The sequence below is a fragment of the Neopsephotus bourkii genome, unplaced genomic scaffold (genome assembly GCF_033783945.1).
Source record: "Neopsephotus bourkii isolate Nb327-2 ecotype Australia unplaced genomic scaffold, CSIRO-AGI_Nbou_v1 NB_1376, whole genome shotgun sequence".
In the NCBI taxonomy this organism is placed as follows: Eukaryota; Metazoa; Chordata; class Aves; order Psittaciformes; family Psittacidae; genus Neopsephotus; species Neopsephotus bourkii.
The window spans coordinates 4,792,476-4,811,037 of NW_026901855.1; the positions used below are offsets into that span (position 1 = coordinate 4,792,476).

Genomic DNA, 18,562 nt, shown 5'->3' on the forward strand with positions numbered 1-18,562 from the left:
AAAGCATGTTCAGATTGAACATGCCTCATATGGTAAGTCTCTCAGTAAGTGCCTTCTGGCTGGTCCTACCTGGTATTGGTGTTTGTCGAGGAGCCCAGCATGCTCCAGCCGGATTCGTATATTTTGGCTGTGGGAGGACAGTTTGCCAGCCAAGCAGGTGTCGTAGCCTGCTTACTAGCTGTACTTACTGTGTTCAACAGCACAGCATGGTCTGCCTGCTAAACTAAACAGCCTGGCAGGGCACACCACACCCTAGCACACCTGAAATACTCAACAGGATAAGTACTATTGCTCCAACAGGAGATTCCAGCTCTGTGGAGGACACATTTATGCAGGCATATCTAGAATGCTTGGTACAAATATTTTTAAAGTTCTGAAATTCTGAAAATTCTGAAACATTTTTTTTTCTGTGTACTTAGCTGCCTCTGTACCAGCCTCTTGACTTGCAAGTATCTTATATTTTTTTCTCTCTGTTCTGTTTCCTTCATTCCTTTCCTTCACATGCCAGACGACAGACGACATTGTTTCATCAGCTGAGTGTTCCAGTGATGATGAAGATTTCATCGACTGTGAGCCCAGTACAGGTAAGTCAGGTCAGTCTTGTTTTGCTTGCTTTCTGATTTCATTTGCAAAAAAACAATGCATACATATATTTATATGTGTGTGAATGTATACATATATAACTATATATGTATATATATGTGTGTATATGTGTATATATATACATGTATGTATATATACACTGTATATAAAATAAAATTATACAGCCAAGCATCAGATCCCATGGACTTGGCAACAGCAAAATACAGATATATAGTTGCTATGTTGTTAATATGAAGTTGTTTTCACGGAAAGCCAAACTTCCTGAAAGTATTCCCAGCTAATTAATAGTTCACATGTTTGTAGTAGTTACTTCACTGACACAGTGGGTAACAAAAAATACCAATGTGGCATGTGACAAATAATAAGATTTATGAAGTGGGGAGGGTGAATGTTTGAAAAACAGAAGAGAAACAAATGTGAAGCAATAATGAGTTATTAGCATTATTTAATCTTTGTTAATTGCTCTGAGGATGGACTATAAAAGTATGTATTTGTCCATGGGATTTTGATTACAGTTAACATGGTAACATATTCGTACTAATTTTGTTTTGTGTGATCCCAAAGAAATTGGGGAGCACAAAAACATACTTCAAACATAACAAAATTAGTAGTAATTCTTGCCCTGTTACCTGCAGTGATGCTTCAAAATGTATCCATTAAAGAGTCAGAAGGACCAGCCATGTGGAACTGACTCAACTTCTCCCTTTCAGATACATTTTGATAAATTGATGGCTTTTCTTTCTGGTGAGATATATGATGTGATATCCAGCAGGCAACTGCAGTCAATTTTATTTCTTACAGGCTTTTTCAAGTCTTCTTTTTTGAGGCTTGCCATGAGTTAAGCATTTCTATAATAGAGAACAGACATCATCGAATTTCTGTGTACATTTAAAAGAAAAAGAAGAAATTTGGTTAGAATTTTTTTGTTGTTAGAAGTGAAACATATAAATAGATTAGGGTTCGGAGATATTTTGGTTTGCTTTGTTTTGTTTGGTTTTGCTTTGGTTTATTTGGGCTGATTACATAAAAAAAAAAAAATCCCAAGAAAGCATTAAAATCTTCTGTTTCTAGTTTCCTGAAGCTATTTGGTTAATACAGTAATAATACTAAAATTCACCTAAGGCTAGTGCTTTCATATTTCTTCTCAATTTGTCATGCTGTACCTGCATTTTTGATAGAACTTGGTCCTGCAGTAACCTGACATTGGCATTGCCCTGTAGCTGGGAACTTCCACTTGCATTCTTGACTCCCCTGTGATGGCACAAAAGACAGGGACACAACGACTAATGCTAACAGATAACTCAGCCTACTCCCATCTCTTTTTTCACAGATCTCTATGAGTTTTTCATCTCCCCATATAGCAGAAAAGTAATCCAAATAATACTTGACTGTGAAACATAAATAGTGTGGGTACTTGGATTTTAAATAAAAGTAGTAATTAAATAAATACCAGCACAGTGATTATCATGAAAGTGAGGCATTATCTTAATAGGACTATGCTAAAAAGGCTAACATACCACCACTGGTATGCAAGTGAATGGATAGGAATCATTTCATTAAAGCTTCACTAACATTTCAGGACTTTCTTTTTATTATTAATCTGATTGACAAGTATTTCAACTGAAGGAGGAAATGAGATTGTGTACATTGTTGTCATTTATGTTTCAACACAGAAATAACAATTACTTCAATGGCTAGAAATGGTAATAACAAAGTTTTCAGCTTGTGCTGCCAGTGGAAAAATCAAAGTTTGAGGAGAAATTTGGTAAAACAGATGTTTAGCATGAAATTTCAGAGTGCTTTAGAGCAGTATTTCCAGACTAAAAAGGCCTATTTCTTGACAGAGTTAGAAATTTAATGCTACAAATAGGTACACACTGGATTTGTAAAGATGACTTGCCTTTAAAAATCCTGCTAAAGATTACAGTTAGCAGCTGTACATGCCTACAAATAGTTGAATTTCTGCTGCATAAAATAATATGATTTGCTGAAAATCTGCTGAAGGTACTCTTCTAAACCACTACACATTCTTGAAAATTTCATCCAGTATCTTTTATCACACCCACTCCTCCTTCATAGGATGCTGGTTCACATAAGGCACTGAAATCCGAATCTCTTCTTGGTAATTACTGTGGCACTGACAATAAATGTTAGCCTGATTATAAGTTAAAAAGGTTTCCTAGATGGTCCTCGCTGATGAAATTTGCACTTTCAGATTTTGAGGTTTTCTGCTCTCAGAGGTGCTGGCATACAAGGTCACCAGAATGAAAATGGATATGCAGGTACTTTTTGCCTCCAAAAGCATAAACTTATCTCATTCATAGAATCATAGAATCATAGAATACTTAGGGTTAGAAAGGACCTTAAGATCATCAAGTTCTAATCCCCCTGCCATGGGCAGGGACACTTCACACTAAACCATGCCGACCAAGGTTCTGTCCAACCTGGCCTTGAACACCGCCAGGCATGGAGCATTCATAGCTTCCCTGGGAAACCCATTCCAGTGCCTCACCACCCTAACAGGAAAGAATTTCCTCCTTCTATCCAATCTAATATTCCCCTGTTTAAGTTTTAACCCATTACCCCTTGTCCTGTCACTACAGTCCCTAATGAAGAGTCCCTCCCCAGCATCCCTGTAGGACCCCTTCAGATACTGGAAGGCTGCTATGAGGTCTCCATGCAGCCTTCTCTTCTCCAGGCTGAACAGCCCCAACTTTCTCAGCCGATCTTCATACAGGAAGTGCTCCAGTCCCCTGATCACCCTCATGGCCCTACTCTGGACTTGTTCCAACAGTTCCATGTCCTTTTTATGTTGAGGACACCAGAACTGCACACAATACTCCAAGTGAGGTCTCAGGAGAGTATAGGGGCAGGATCACCTCCTTCGACCTGCTGGTCACGCTCCTTTTGATGCAGCCCAGGATACGGTTGGCTTTCTGGGCTGCAAGCACACACTGCCAGCTCATGTTCATTTTCTCATCAACCAACACCCCCAAGTCCTTCTCCGCAGGGCTGCTCTGAATCTCTTCTCTGCCCAGCCTGTAGCTGTGCCTGGGATTGCTCTGACCCAGGTGTAGGACCTTGCACTTGGCATGGTTAAACTTCATGAGGTTGGCATCAGCCCACCTCACAAGCATGTCAAGGTCCCTCTGGATGGCATTCCTTCCCTCCAGCAGATCAACCAAACCACACAGCTTGGTGTCATCAGCAAACTTGCTGAGGGCGCACTCAATTCCACTGTCCATGTCAGCGGCAAAGATGTTGAACAAGACTGGTCCCAAAACCGATCCCTGAGGGACACCACTCATTACTGGTCTCCAGCCGGACATTGAGCCATTGACCACAACTCTTTGCATGCAGCCATCCAGCCAGTTCTTTATCCACTGAGTGGCCCATCTATCAAATTGATGTCTCTCCAATTTAGAGACAAGGATGTCATGTGGGACTGTGTCGAACGCTATGCACAAGTCCAGCTAGATGACATCAACTGCTTTACCCCTGTCCATCATTTCCATAGCCCCATTATAGAAGGCCACCAAATTGGTCAGTCAGGATTTCCACTTAGTGAAGCCATGCTGGCTGTCACCAAGCACCTTGTTGTTTTTCATGTGCCTTAGCATGCCTTCCAGGAGAATCTGCTCCAAGATTTTGCCAGGCACACAGGTGAGACTGACTGGTCTGTAATTCCCCGGGTCATCCATTTTCCCCTTCTTTAAAATGGCAGTTATATTTCCCTTTTTCCAGTCATCGGGAACTTCACCTGACTGCCATGATTTTTCAAATATGATGGCCAGGGGCTTAGCAACTTCATTCGCCAGCTCCCTCAGCACCCGCAGATGGATTTCATCAGGTCCCATGGACTTGTGCATGTTCAGATTTTTAAGATGGTCTTGAAGCAGTTCCTCTCCTACAGTGGGCCCAAGGTCTTCATTCTCACAGTCCCTGGGTCTGCCTTCCAATACTTGGGTGGTGCAGTCAGAGCCTTTGCCAGTGAAGTCAAAGAAGTCATTCAGAACTTCAGCCTTCTCCAAATCCAGGGTAGCCAGTTCTCCCTATAGCTTCTGGAGGGAGCCTATGTCGTCCCTAGTCTGTTATTTATTCGCAATGTACCTATACAATCCCTTCCTGTTATCCTTAATATCCCTAGCCAAGTTTAATTCTAACTGGGCCTTAGCTTTCTTAACGTGGTCCCTAGCTTCCCGGACAACATCCCTTTATTCTTCCCAGGCCACCTGTCCTTGCTTCCATCATAATTAGAAGGGAAAGTAGTTGGTTTATGGTGCTGCTCATTTAGGTTTCTTTGTCTGTCTTACTATTTCCATCCCCAATGCATCCAGAAAAGGTAGAATGATGTCCGCAATACAGCCAGTATCAAAGCACTCATGCAGCCCATTCCACTCTGGAGCATTAAAGCCATCTGAGCCAGCTTATCAAAATCCATTTAAGCTGGCTTGTCTGAACACAGCCTTTGCACTTCACCAGCCAACTAAGGATTCTGTCCATACACCAAGATCTGGTACCTAAATGTATACATCATGGGAATAAAAGATTCTGATTATCTTGCTGGTATTTTCTTGGGGGGTGGGGGTTGGGGGGTGGATTTATTTAGGGTTTTTTTTTTTTTAATTGGACCCACTTTAAGTTGCTTCATCCTATTCTTTTGGCAGATCAATGTATTTTACACTGCCTTCTGACTTCCCTGATCCCTTTTCAGCAAATTGAAAATTAAGTGACATAACCCAGCACAACCTCCTTTTTGTTGCTCTGATATTGTGTAGCTTTTAAAGCTCTTGAGTTTCTGCCAAGTGCCAGGACTTGGTCTTCCATCACCCTCTGTGCCATGGTCCAGTAATGCAAAGGTTAATGAACTCACTGCTGCAGATGTGAGATATGATATACATCACTATGAACCTGCTGTGAAAACCAAGACAAGGGGAGCAGATAACGTTGCTTGGCAAACAAAAAGCTTTCCTATTTCATATGGGTCAGAATCAAAACCTGAGATCTGAATATATTACTTTGGTCTCGGTCCTGCATCAGATGCAGTACCCTACAGAGTCCTTTTGAAGACTTTGGTTTTGGTGTACTCAAAGATATTTCAAAAGACAGAAAATCCTGTCCTCTTCTTTTAAGGCTAAATACCGTATGAGAGCCAATTGCGTGGTCTTATTGCCTCTTAACTCTGTTGAAACCAAGACCTGAATCTCAATAATCAGATGATCTCTATCTGGACACTTGCATCTCTTTAAAAGAAGATGGTGTAAAGGCTATTTCCTCACTGTGCTACCCTCAGGATTTTACTGGCTAGCTTGTGACACTCATTGTATAATTCTGGCTACCACTCTGTGCCCTCTTCCAAAACTGATTTCTGTTGGGATTTCTGTAGATCCCGTTGTTTAGAAGCCACAAGCTGTCACAGGACCTTTCCTGACTGAAGTAGCGTACAGATGCTACTGTGGATCCACCCTTGTGGATGCATATGTATACATAAGGAATTATTCTAAAACATGGTAGTGACAGCTGTGAATCCAAACCACATCTGTATTTTACGTAATGAAAAAGAAGCCATTGCAGGTTTGGGATAAAAATTATTTGCTATTCATTTACTGCAGACAAACCTTGATACACTTAGATATCTAGAACTCCTGGAATGGCTTACTGTAAATGATACAGAGGGCATAAAACTGCTCATCTGCCCTGAAGAAACATTTACTTACAGATGAGAGCAGTCACTCTCTTATCTCTATGGAAATGTCACTTTTCCCAGTACATGTTCAAAAATCTTCTGGTTTCTGCACCAGAAACATGATGCTTTTCTCTGGTATGAGTACAGGCCTTTCTTCTGGCCTGTTCTGGGGAGATCTAAGGCTCAAATGTTCAAGTTCTTAAAAGCTGAGGCCAGGGTCGTGAGCCTGTGCTTTTGAACACAGCCATGTGGTAGTGTTTGGTCACCCAGCAGCTCTCACAGAGCGAAAGGTTTGTAAGGGAAATATCTTTACTCCTAACTGGGAAGCACAGTGCCATCATGAAGAAAGCAAGCACTTACCTGTTTCCAGTCAAATGAGGAGCACCCCAACAATCTGATCTTATTGGTGGTCTTGGCAGTCCTGAGGTAATGGTTGGACTTGATGGTCTTAAAGGTCTTTTCCAACATAGTTGATTCTATAATTCTATGATTCTATTGGGACTTCAAAACCCTGAGGATTACAGTTATGCTTTCCTAACAGCTGCTGTCTCCTCATGCCACTGCCCTTGTTCCTGTTAAGCATGTCCATGAATGCAGTGCTTTGGCACAAAGCAGGTTGTTTGCTGGTGGCTGGGCAACTGACCTGGGTCATAGCCCAAGCTGCTCATTGCACTGCTCAAACCAGTAAGACAGAAACATTCACTGGTTAGCCTGATGCCCATAATGTGATCTCTTGAAATGGACTGTGGGGCTCTAATCCTAGCTCTCTGGCTTGACACAGCCTACATTTTCACCTGGTGCAGTTGTCAGCTTTCCTTTCCTATTAACCTAACAATTTCCTAGGTGATTTTTTCCTAAGGAATTTATTCTGTGTTTCCCAAAAGGCTTCATACATGATAAGGTTGGCATTATTGATAAGCCTTTCCCATGAGTGACTGGCAACAGCAATAGAGGTGCCAAAATCTACAGATCTTTGCACTGGAAGTTACACAGTGTTTTGTAGCATATACCCATACACAGGAGATGCATATCCTGTAGGTAAGCTGTCTGTATATATAATTTGTTGGCCTGTATCCATCCACTTCAGCTTCCTGATTTATAGGGGCTAGGTCAGTCAAGCTTCCATCCAGGCAAGTTACAGAGCAAGGTACCTGCAGGCTGCCTAGGTCAGAGACTTATTTGTGTAAAACAAGCAGGATTTCTTTTCCAAGAGTCTATAAGCAGCCAGCACAATACAAAAGAACACTTCTGGAAGTGAAGAAACCTTAACTGAAGAAACAAAGAGAAGAGCTAATTTGGCTCTTGTCCTGAATAAACTGCATCAACCTTCTTGAAGCAGACAGGGAATTTTCATTGCTCTCCTCAGAGAAACCGTACCCTCAGTCTCTCCGTCTGTCGAGAAGTTCTGCTCTCACACTGTGAACAAGGAATGGCCTTGGGCACGTACCTCAGAGCACACAGAGAAGTAGGCTTCCCATCTCACAGGCTGAATACAATATAGACCTTAATGAGCATGTCCTGAGTTTAGTGCTTAAGCTACAACAGAGGGGAATTCATCCAGGGCACTTCCCAGGGTAAAATGGTTGTGACACTTGTTTGATGGAATTTCCTACCTACAGTCTTACAGCCAAAACAACTCCAAATGATCAAGTTTTACTAATCAATCATGCAGATGACTTACAGGAATTTTTGTTTTCTTATTTTATATTAGGAATTTATACTGATTTTGGTTTTCAGCATATTTTTTCCTATGTAAGCTCCAAGGGCCCCACCCATGAGGATATTTTATCTATATATGCACTATATATAAGGTGTGCATATATATCTATGTGTGCATATGCTATAGTAATAAAAGACCAATATCAGCAGTAGCCCCTATCATCCAGTCACATGTTTACACAGAAATTCATGCCTTCATCTAACCCTGGCATCCGCTGGCGTGGACAGATGCATGATACTGTTATTTCCTGGTGAAAAAAAGCATGTTAATTTCTTTTTTGTTACAGTTTTTTCTTTCTTCCTTTTATTTATTTGTTTACTTTTAATTGATAGTTTCATCTACCAATTAGCCTTGGGGTAGGGTGGGGCAAGGAGAACAAAAAAATTATACAGGTATATCCATCGGTATATACACACATACTCTGTGTGTATATATAGATAGATATATACATTGTATATATTTGAAGAACATTTTCTGTCGTTTCACCTCATCTTGTGCCGCATGAATTTTTGGTGATTGATATTTTGGTTTCTTTTATATTTCTTTCTTTCTTTATTTTTTTATTTTTGGAGGGGGGGCTCGTAATGGTGCCATACCGCTTTTTTTTTTTAATTTTTAAAATCATTGCTGTCCTTTTCAATTTATATTTTTGGAGTTCTTCCAACAAAATAATGTTTCAGTCATCTCAAGAAAGAGATATAGATCTGCAAACCAATAAAGGCAACAAAATCTTTTCTTGCCATCCTTGAGAAATCCACGTTTTCAGACATCCCAAGAAAGTTGTGTGCATAAGAATGAAAATTCTTACCCTCCTTTCGTTTTATTTACTCTTCTCCCTACCCTTTTTTAAACTTCTGCAAAGTCTCTATCCCGTCTTTCCCCTTTTCCTTGTTTTTTTTGTTTGTTTTTTTTCTTTTTGTTTTTTTTTAATGAGTTCAGAGAAAAAACACCCAGAAGGAACAAAAAGGCTCCCCTACACCCCTGCATTCTCCCAGGAAAAATTCTTCCAACAAAGAAAGCCCTACAAACCGCAGATGGCATAAAAAGAATTTTATTGCAATGCAGAATATCTGTCGTATCTTTTGTTTCTGGGTCGGTGCAAGATCATTGTTCTGGCATGCTGTAGTTTAGCTGATTTAACTAACCATGGCCTTCATTAACCGGTGCATGGGCTGTGATTACGCCATCTTGTGTTTCATCAGAGCTACGCATTCAGGCTAACCGAGCAAGTCCGTAGTGTATGATTTGGGGGGATATCGTTTCAATTTTACTTTTTAATTTTATTATTATTTCTTCTTTTTGGAAGAGTTATGCTAGTACTGTTGACTGCTTCTTGCAGTCCCAATGTTAGATATCTACTTTATTTTATGGGTTTTTTTGCCTTTATTTTATTTTATTTCTCAGTAGCAATCTTATGTCTTGTCTGTGTCCATCTGTCTTGTTAGTGTGTCTTGGTGTCCATTGGTCTAGTGTTGTTATGTGATTCTGTTCTCTGTTTGTAAGCTGGTGTTTAGCTCCCTGCAGCTCTATCATCCCTCTTCCCCTTCCCTTTTCCTCCTTCCTTCCCCACCTTCCCAAGTGGGGTCCACAAAGGGGCACTAAGCTTTGAATGACGTTCTGAGTGTCACCCCAAGGCTTCAGCCTGGAAGTCGCAAGATATTCACACAGCTTCTTAAGAAAGACAAAGTTTGCAGCTGATCAGTTTTCAAGTTTTCGAACTCTGTTATCATTTCACTCTTAGAAATGGTTTACTGGCATAATTCTAAAGTGATTTCTTATACAGCATTTTAGGGGATTTGTGTGTGCATACTGATGTTTTAGACTAAGGACTGCTGTTGTCTGTGCTTTAGGCACCAGAAAATGCTACACAGGGTGGAAGCTATGTGTTAAATGGAAAGTACCTAGGCCTGTTTTTAAAAGACAAACTTGGGAAAGCAATGTCACTGTGTACATGCAACTGGAATGACATCTATGTGAATGTATTTCTAAAATCCCCAGTTCATCATTCATTTGCAGTTAGGAGAAAAAATGTAGGACATGCTTAAGATTCCTAAGAGTAGGTCACCTTCATTTTGTGGGGTCAGTCTTCAGTTTATCTCTTTGTGATGTCTGCCTCTTACTGATACTGGTGAAAACTGTCTTGAAGATGTTTGCTTGTATAACTTGAACGCAATTCTGGAAACACATCTGGAGTGTCTTCTGCCATCTGTGCAATAATGCATAAGGCAGCAGAAAGCCAGTTGAGTTTTCAGGTGTCAGCTTAGACTTCAAACACTAGTTAGAAAAAAACGTCCATAGGCTTGTACAATGGTGCATTTCCTGGTATTTTTAATTCTTTTTCTGGTGAATGTGCTAGCCATGTTAGTGGCATGGAAGGTCTCAGTGCATTAGGATACACCAGCTGGAATAAGTGGATCAGCTGAAGTTAGCAGAGGAAGAGGTAGCCAGTTTTCTTTCAAATGTTCACAAAATCACAAAAAGCATGCTTACACATACATTTAGCCTAGCTAAAATCCCAGTTGTTTTACAGGTATTAGTTTCTTCTGCAGGGAAGATGAGATGATGAAATCTGTGAACTTTTCTCACGAGCATAAGGCTTACCTGTATAAGCTAAGAGTTACCAGAAGAGGGAAGCGATGGGATATGTTCAGATCTCCAACACAGAATGACTTTATTTAATTATTTCATCTAACTTACCAAATATATATCTCCTGTATTTACAGAGGAATAAAAAGAAGTTAGCTTCTCTTTCATCAATATGAACCAATGATATTATGCTTGGTTCAGCTTTCTCAATTCATATATGATCTGAGAAACATTAGCGAGTACTATTACTTACAGTGAAAATGAATCAATCAGTATTTAAAGCTTACTCCATTTAGATTTTAAATCTCTGCGTATTTCACGAGTAATTCCTCCTGATTCTAAAGCTTTTTCTTGGCAGTTGCTTAAATAAAGCAACTGCTTATAAAATTATATTATAATCAACAAGCTCATGATTTTGTGTAATACTGCCCTCTGTCAGATAGACCAGGTCAGTCCTGTTACAAGGCTAGGAGGAAAAGAAACATTTTTTTTTAGCTCAAGTTGCAGATTATTGGAGCAGAACAGTCAGAGTTGTAGCCCCCTAAATCATGGAGTTCAGGGTAACCTTCATGTTGGAGTACTGTGATGAGTAAATCAAGTGTCCAGGCGTCAGGACAGTAATCTCCAGGCTGTAATAACGCTGCTGTGTCCTGCTGAATGGTTGCTTTTTTTTTGCCTTATGTAGCCTGTGTGATGTCTGTGACTGGCCCTCTGCTACAGGGAATGGGAGGCTCCCTCAAGCACAGGAGATGCAGTAAAAGATCCCATTGTGCTCCATTTTATCCCCCTAAGTATATATATGAATTTCTGGCACTTGAAACAGTTCATACTTCTGTCTTCTGTCTTGAGGCAGGCTGCTGGCTTCAGCTGTTGTGACATTTGTTATTGTCATTTTGTCATTTGTCACATGAGCAAGAGGAAGCTGAAGGTTGGGATGTGAAAGCCAAGGACAAAAAGCCTGAATTCCAGTGTGCCACTCCCAGCTCTGATGTTGATTCCTTCTGTGACTGTGCATCTATATTGCTTATTTACCTATGTGTAATGCAGGGTAAAATAAATACTTCTTAGCTAAATGAGGTGGAGATGAAAGGAAAGAAGGAGACTTAATGAATATTTTAATGGACTTTGATATTCAGGTGCAAATTGCTGTGCAATACACCAAAATGATACTCTACTGCTAACTACCAAAGCATACAAGCAACTATGATATCGTTAAGGTTTTAGTACTAAGTGCTATCTTCACTTGCTATGACAAGTAATGGTATTGCATATTTTTATAAAGTAGATACAACTCCTAATCTCTTTAATACAGAAAGAAGCAAGAGAGGGATAAGAAAGCCAAATATCTTCATGTCAGGAAATACTGGTGTGACATCATTTTCATTAAATTGCACTTTTTCCCCTAGACTTAACATAAGCAATGGAATAAGCCATGCGCAGGCTACATAAATGAATGTCATGAGATGACTGCAATATATAGATCTTTTATATCAGCATTTCCATCACTTGAGTTTGCATTCTGATCAGATTTTTGCTTCAAAAACTTCAAGTTTCTCTAGCCTGACTTAGCTGGTGTAAGTTTCTCTGGTTTTGCATCTAAGACCAGGAGGAGATCAGGATCAGACCCACAGTCTGGCTGCCTTGCCCTTGTTGCCTTCCAGTCTTTTTTTAAAGCATGTTCTCTAAACTCTAAGCCATGTGCACTGTCACATTCTGGCAATCCCTGTAGCACTGTGCCTATGTTATCAAGCTGACACATGTCTAAAATACTAAGAAATGATATTTTCAACCTGCTGGGACTTGCTTTTTGTCCCTGTTAGCTTTGATTTTCAGCTTCATAAAATATATGGGAAAGAAATTAAAAATAGCCAGTGACACATTTGGTGGAAGAGAAAAGCTAGCACATGACTCAAGAACAGATTTTGCATCAAAAGCAAATGTATGTATATTAGACCCTTAAATGTCTATAGCAACTGATTAGTTAGCTTTAAACAAGAAGAAACTATTTGATTTCTGAAAGATAAGTGATATCTGTTAGAGAGAAACACGTTGAGCATTTAAAGCTGCTAGGAACAGAGATACACTTTTGCCTCTGAAGGGTTTTATATATTTCTTCGGGTCATCATGCCTAGACATGAAGGTGCCTTATATATTAGAAGCCAAAAGATACTAATGTTCACATGAACTGCAACACCTGGAATGATGCCTCCATAGAGCAGGAAAACCCATTCTACTTCCATTTTCAACCCAAGGAAATCATGATACCAAAGGCTTATAATTATGTCAAAGGGGTTATTACCTTGCCTTCATTCTACCTCTCTATTTCAGTTCCAATTTATTAATCACAAGAGCTAGAAATCACTGCTTTATCCCAAATGTAAGCAGCGGAGAGTCCCAGTTCCTGAGCAATGGGAAGTGTTAATAACTTAAATGCTATATGAGGAACAGGAGGCAAAGATCATGCCAATTTTGAAACTAGGGATAGAAGCAAAAATAACTAGACTGACTTGATCTGAAATCACAAATGTCCACTAATTTGACAACTTATTTTATTCTGCCTTTTCATTGCACAAATAAATACATTATTCAAACCTTACAAAAGAGCCACACTCGAGAACTTCTCTAGTTCTGCTGAGTCTTATAAAAACTGAAGTTGTTTCGTCCCATGGGGTGGTGTTAGAAGGATCATCAGCTCCTCTTCTGGCGTTCAAGAACTACATCTATTTTGGGGACAAACATACAAAACCTCAAAATTACTTCTTTCGGAGCAAAAAGAAAATTCCAACACTTTTCACTGTTTTTACTGTCTCACTATCAGAACATAAAATATCAGAGACATCAAAAAGGGGAAAAAAGTTATTCTGTCTTTGTGGGACAGTGGAAGTGCAAAGCAACTATGAACTTTTACTTTTTTTTTAATGTATGCCAGTAATATTTATTTATTTATTTATTTATTTAGCTACTTATTTTGCCCCTGGTACTGAAACTAGTGTGAATGTTTTCAGATACTAGTTTTACGAGTACTGATTTTCATTGCTAAAATCTTGGGGACTTCATAAATTAAATATTTGACAGATAATATGTCATAATAAAGATAAAAGAGCAAAAATAGCCCTATTATTACTTCAGGCTGTTTTCTAGTTTATCAAAATGTAATTTAATTTCCTCTGATTTCTCTCCATGAAACAGCACGTCTACTGTGGAGTTGCTGGGGATCTGTATTTCCCCTAGAATCTCTGGTTCTCCTATATGCTAATTCCTTTAGTGTTGAAACATAGATCATTAATATATTGTAAAGCATGTGCACACACGTGGTCTCTCTCTGTGTAGACGTGTGTATTTACACATCTGTTAATGTTGTGTTTATGTTCTGATTAAAAGGAACATTTGGAGAAACTGAAATAGAGGAGTAGAATAAACTTGGTTAGGATATTTACAAGCAAATGTGGAACAAATAGATTGAATCTTGCTTTACTACCTTTCTCAAACTCCTGTTCTGTTAATTCAAGTCTTCAGCTTTTGCATAACGCAGAAAGTAGCTAGTACATCCCCACGTTCTGGGGCAGGATTTTTGTGAGTGCAGGCAAATGTGACTTTCAGGTTTGAGATCTGGGCATAGTCTGAAATAGAGGACCTCCTGCACACATCTGAACTTGCAGCAGGGAGGTGCCTTTGGCAAAGTTCTGAATCACTTATCTCTGCCAGGGATTTGGGGACTCAGAGACACCTGTGGAGCGGATTAAGGAGGGTTTGACAGCTGGAGAGGAAGTCAAGGGACTTGGTATGTTGTGGGAATATGTATGTATCAGAAACAAGCAAAAAAAAAAACAGTACATTTTTTGTGCAGCAGACTGGACATACAACCAGATCTGCCCATATTCCAGTGATTGATGGATAACCTTCTCCTGGAGAAAATGCTTTGACATGTCCCACACAGTGGTAGAATGACCAACCTCTGAGCATGAAGTGATGAATGACTTTTAAGCTTTGTTTTCTGATAATAGAACTGAGAGGTTTTCAGGTTTGCCTGAAACCCTTTCCTTCACACGCTTGAACATGCCATATAAGCCCTAGGGGAATACAAAGACTGGAAGGTAGTTGAAAATGTCCATGCCCTAGTTCTTCTTTTGAGAAAAGTGAAGATTTGGTGTTGGCAAAATACTGTGGGAAGTCCATGTAGTCTTCTCTGAACTGCATGTGTCAAATCCAACACAAGAAAATGTTTTATGACTCTTAAAATGCAAATTTCAACTTCTGTCTGAAAGTGTCTTTTCATGTTGAAACTGATGCTTTAAAAATAAAAATAATAATAAAAAAAAAGTTCACCTGCTGACCAAGTATCTTATTATGAAACAAAGTAAAGCTTTAAAGTTGTAAGCATTGCGTGGGGATTTCACTACACTTGTCCCTTCATTTCATCGCTGAAAATATGACTAGTAACCTTTACCTTTAACTGGCATGGGAGTTCTTTACCACTTCTTTTCAGTTTTTCAACATCCTTTCTTCACTGTTAGGTACTCCAGTATATTAATCCATCCTTTTCTCCATAGGAAACATCTGTCACTAGCCCTGTACCAACTGTGTTAGAGAAATAAAACCTTTGATTACATTTTCAAAGAGTTGGGCCAGTATATTTCAGCATCTTTGTTTCATTCATAGCTTTTCATTATATTTTGAATAGCAATTGTAAAACTCCTTTCCTGAAGCTGTGTGATCTTTCCCACATACGCTGTTTTCCATATATATCACTTTTCCCTTGGAAAGGAAAAGCAAAGAAAATTAATTAGGAGAGAGAGGGAAGAAAGGTCTCCTTCACTAAGGCGATAGTTTTAGAAACAGCTGGTAAAACTGTGCCTGAAGCACCTCTAATAACAAGATTGTTTAAAAATGACAGCAGCCATTTGTGTGTCTAGCTCTTGCTGTTAATAGTAATTCTTCCTCCCTATGGGAAGAGTAAGGAAACCTGGCTCAATATTTGGTTCCCTGTATTACCTGCTTTGAAAAGGTATTTGCACAGTTCTCTGCTGGAGAATGAGTGTCTGGTAGTGTTTTCTACAGCAAATGCAAAGAACCCAGAACATAGGAAAAAATGAATCCCAGTCATCTATACCTCATTTACTATTGAATTAGTAGATCTGTTGTGCTGGGGATATTTTTTTTCTCCCAAATCACCTTTCTTTCCTTATGACAAGCTGCAAGTTTTCTGCTGGACTGTCATGGGTGGCAGGTGTCCGAACATGAGCTGCCAGTTCAGATAGTTTAAGAAACTCTTAAGAGCTGCCAATCTTGTCGCTCTTCATGTAAGAACACTATATTCACATGGAAAAGTATCCTGACAAACTTCAGCAGTTTTGTTTCTTTTTTCATACCTAATTTCCTTAGCTTCCATTAAAGCTAATTCATTAGGAGTCTGAGCACTAAATGAAGTAACAACTCATTGATGTACTTTTAAAAACAGACTTTTTGTGAAGGCCCAGCTTTACGATGATATTTGGGCGATCAGTTGGTATTGATACCTACTGCTTTTGCCTTAAAATCCCTATGAGAGCAATATTGTTTCTTGTATTTTACTGGGATTTAATCTCTGATGCCAGCTGCATATTCAACATGCGTATTAAAATTAATTTAGCATTTGGATCCTAAGATTGCTGCATGTGTGAATGTCCAATAGCTTCACCAACATTTTATAGCTATATTGTCATAATTTTTTCAGAGGCTGAGAGGAGCTTTGTGGTTCTTAGTGCAGCTGAGCATTTGCTTCAAAGGTCTAAATTTTAGATTTGTAGGCAGAAAAGACATAGTTAATCATTTTGTGGACAGGCCCTTAAGGACTGTCTGAATGGCAGGACTTGAAATAAGACCTTGGAGTCTTAAATATTTTTCACTTTCAAACCTCAGTTAATCTCTCCTTCATTTTTAAACACAGGTTGTATTTTGATCCTACAGATTTCTTAAACTTTCTGACAGATACGTACTCCAGGAGGTCATTTTTCTAGGGATCCAGCCATGTTAGGCTAATGACAGCTTTTACTGCGGTGTGTCATATTACATTAATTTTCTTTAATCAAGATAGATTTCAACAAATGCAAAACAAGATGACTGAGCTACCTACAGTGAATTTAAAGATTTTAGACATTAGCTTAGAGCAGTGATCATTGTTCCTTGTTGAACAGCAGTTCTTTATCAGTTTTCTCTTTTGTTTTGTCTTGTGCTGTTCTTTTCTGGTAATGAAATGCATAGAACAGTACACATCATTACATGGGGAGCAGTGACAAAGCCATGTAGGAAGGCACTGTTATCTCTCTGCTCCATTACAGCGAAGGCTCTGCTTATACACAGCCTGAGTTCTGAAAATAGTTTGAAAGCTTAATAAGCATAGGGAACTGGTGCAGTGGAAAGAGATTCTGTGCAACAGAGGATTAAGGGATGACAATTGAAGTTTCCTTTTATCAAATCCAAGAAATTTGAGCTCTGCGTTTCTGACTGGAGCACTGGGAAAAGTGCTGGAAATAGAAATTACAGGAAATATGTATATATGTGTATTATATATTATATACATATATATGCGTATATATGTATATATGTATGTATATAAACATATCTATATGTATTTAATATAAAGTACATATATATGTGTGTAAGTATAGATATGTAAAAAAACATGTTATTCAGTTGCATAATACGATGACAGATTTCAGACAGCTCTTGAAAATATCTTAGTTCTGAAAACAGAGTGCTGGAAATATCTTGTACTGATCCCAGGAGATGTCACATTTCAGGTCTCTGGGATTCTACTGTAAGAAGTGATGTGCATGTTCTACCTCTCAGTGCTAATGTAACTTAGCAATAGAGTAGCAATTCATGCTTTTCAGTTTCAGATGTAGGATAATTTGCCAGGACTGAATATCAGATCTGAAACTGAAATAGGAAATCCATTGCATGCGTGAAAAAAAAAATAAATAAATGCACAAGGAATTCCTGTGAGACTACACTTGATAGTAGGCTTAAAATACCAACAGCAGAGCTTTTTCACCACATTCCTCACTTGTTTATAGCTCTCTTCCAAGCCTTTTGTCCAAAGCATTTATGAACGGGATGTTGATTTTTCTTTTGTAAAAGGAAGCAGTCAGCACTTGGATCTCCATAGGAGTTTGGAATTTGGATGCAAATTAAATACCTTCATGGTCAAAAAATTCAAAAACTTGTGTGGAGATTCCTGTATATATGCGTGTGCATGCATAATCGCCAATTACATTAACCACATGGCTGGGAAAACTGGCAGCCTGATGAGATGTTCAGTGTGTTCATTTTTCACTGAGATTAATGAAAGTAGAAAGCATTTAGCAGTTTGTAGGATTAAAGCTGAGTTTGTATAGTAATATGTGAGAAAAAAAAAATCACTGTGTAGAATTAACTAGACCTTAAATCACAGTTTGGGAAAAAAAAAAAAACAACAAACCAAAAACCAGTCTACATAGATTAACACAGAGAAAAGATTTCAGCCAGAGCATTTCAAAGCTCAGCTGTAGAGTAAAACAGTTTGCTTTTACAAGGTGTATATCACCTACTTTTTTTTTTTTTTTTTTTTTTGCTGTATTTCATTACAGTGCTCTACTTTATTCTATGTGGTTGAATACGTGAGAAATGCCTGTTGGCTTTCTGACCTCAGGCAGTTCTGACTTTCACTTTTTTGAGCCCAGTTGGTACATCGGTACTCTGCACATTAGTATTCTTGAAAAGAGCAGAGATGAACCTTCCTTTTGCTTAGAAAAGATGTTCTGTCTTCAAAGTAAGTCATTGCAGTTTCCATTTTTATTTCTGCACTTGATAGTGTTCTGGATCTTCTTGGTCTTATCTGACAAAACACCCAGCCCCATATGTCAGGTTCTGTTTGACCAAAAATGTACTGTTAGTACTTTGATAGCATTGTTTATCTCAGACTTCAAAAATGCTTTGGAGGTATTAAA

The 18,562-nt window shown here is 38.9% G+C and overlaps 1 protein-coding gene across 31 annotated transcripts in view; it reads left to right on the forward strand.

The window, feature by feature from the left end:
- The window catches only part of NRXN3 (neurexin 3), a 1,029,877-nt gene that overhangs the window by 988,708 nt on the left and 22,607 nt on the right, over positions 1-18,562 (forward strand). For 19 of the 31 annotated variants that reach the window (XR_009727556.1, XM_061367479.1, XM_061367494.1 and 16 more), the window contains one exon: positions 509-593. Coding sequence is in view for 29 of the 31 variants with exons in the window: in XM_061367479.1 (XP_061223463.1) it covers positions 509-593 (85 nt within the window). In the remaining 2 variants the exon portion in view is untranslated. The remainder of the gene's footprint in view (positions 1-508; positions 594-18,562) is intronic. The other 12 variants (XR_009727557.1, XM_061367482.1, XM_061367495.1 and 9 more) reach the window with 1 other exon arrangement.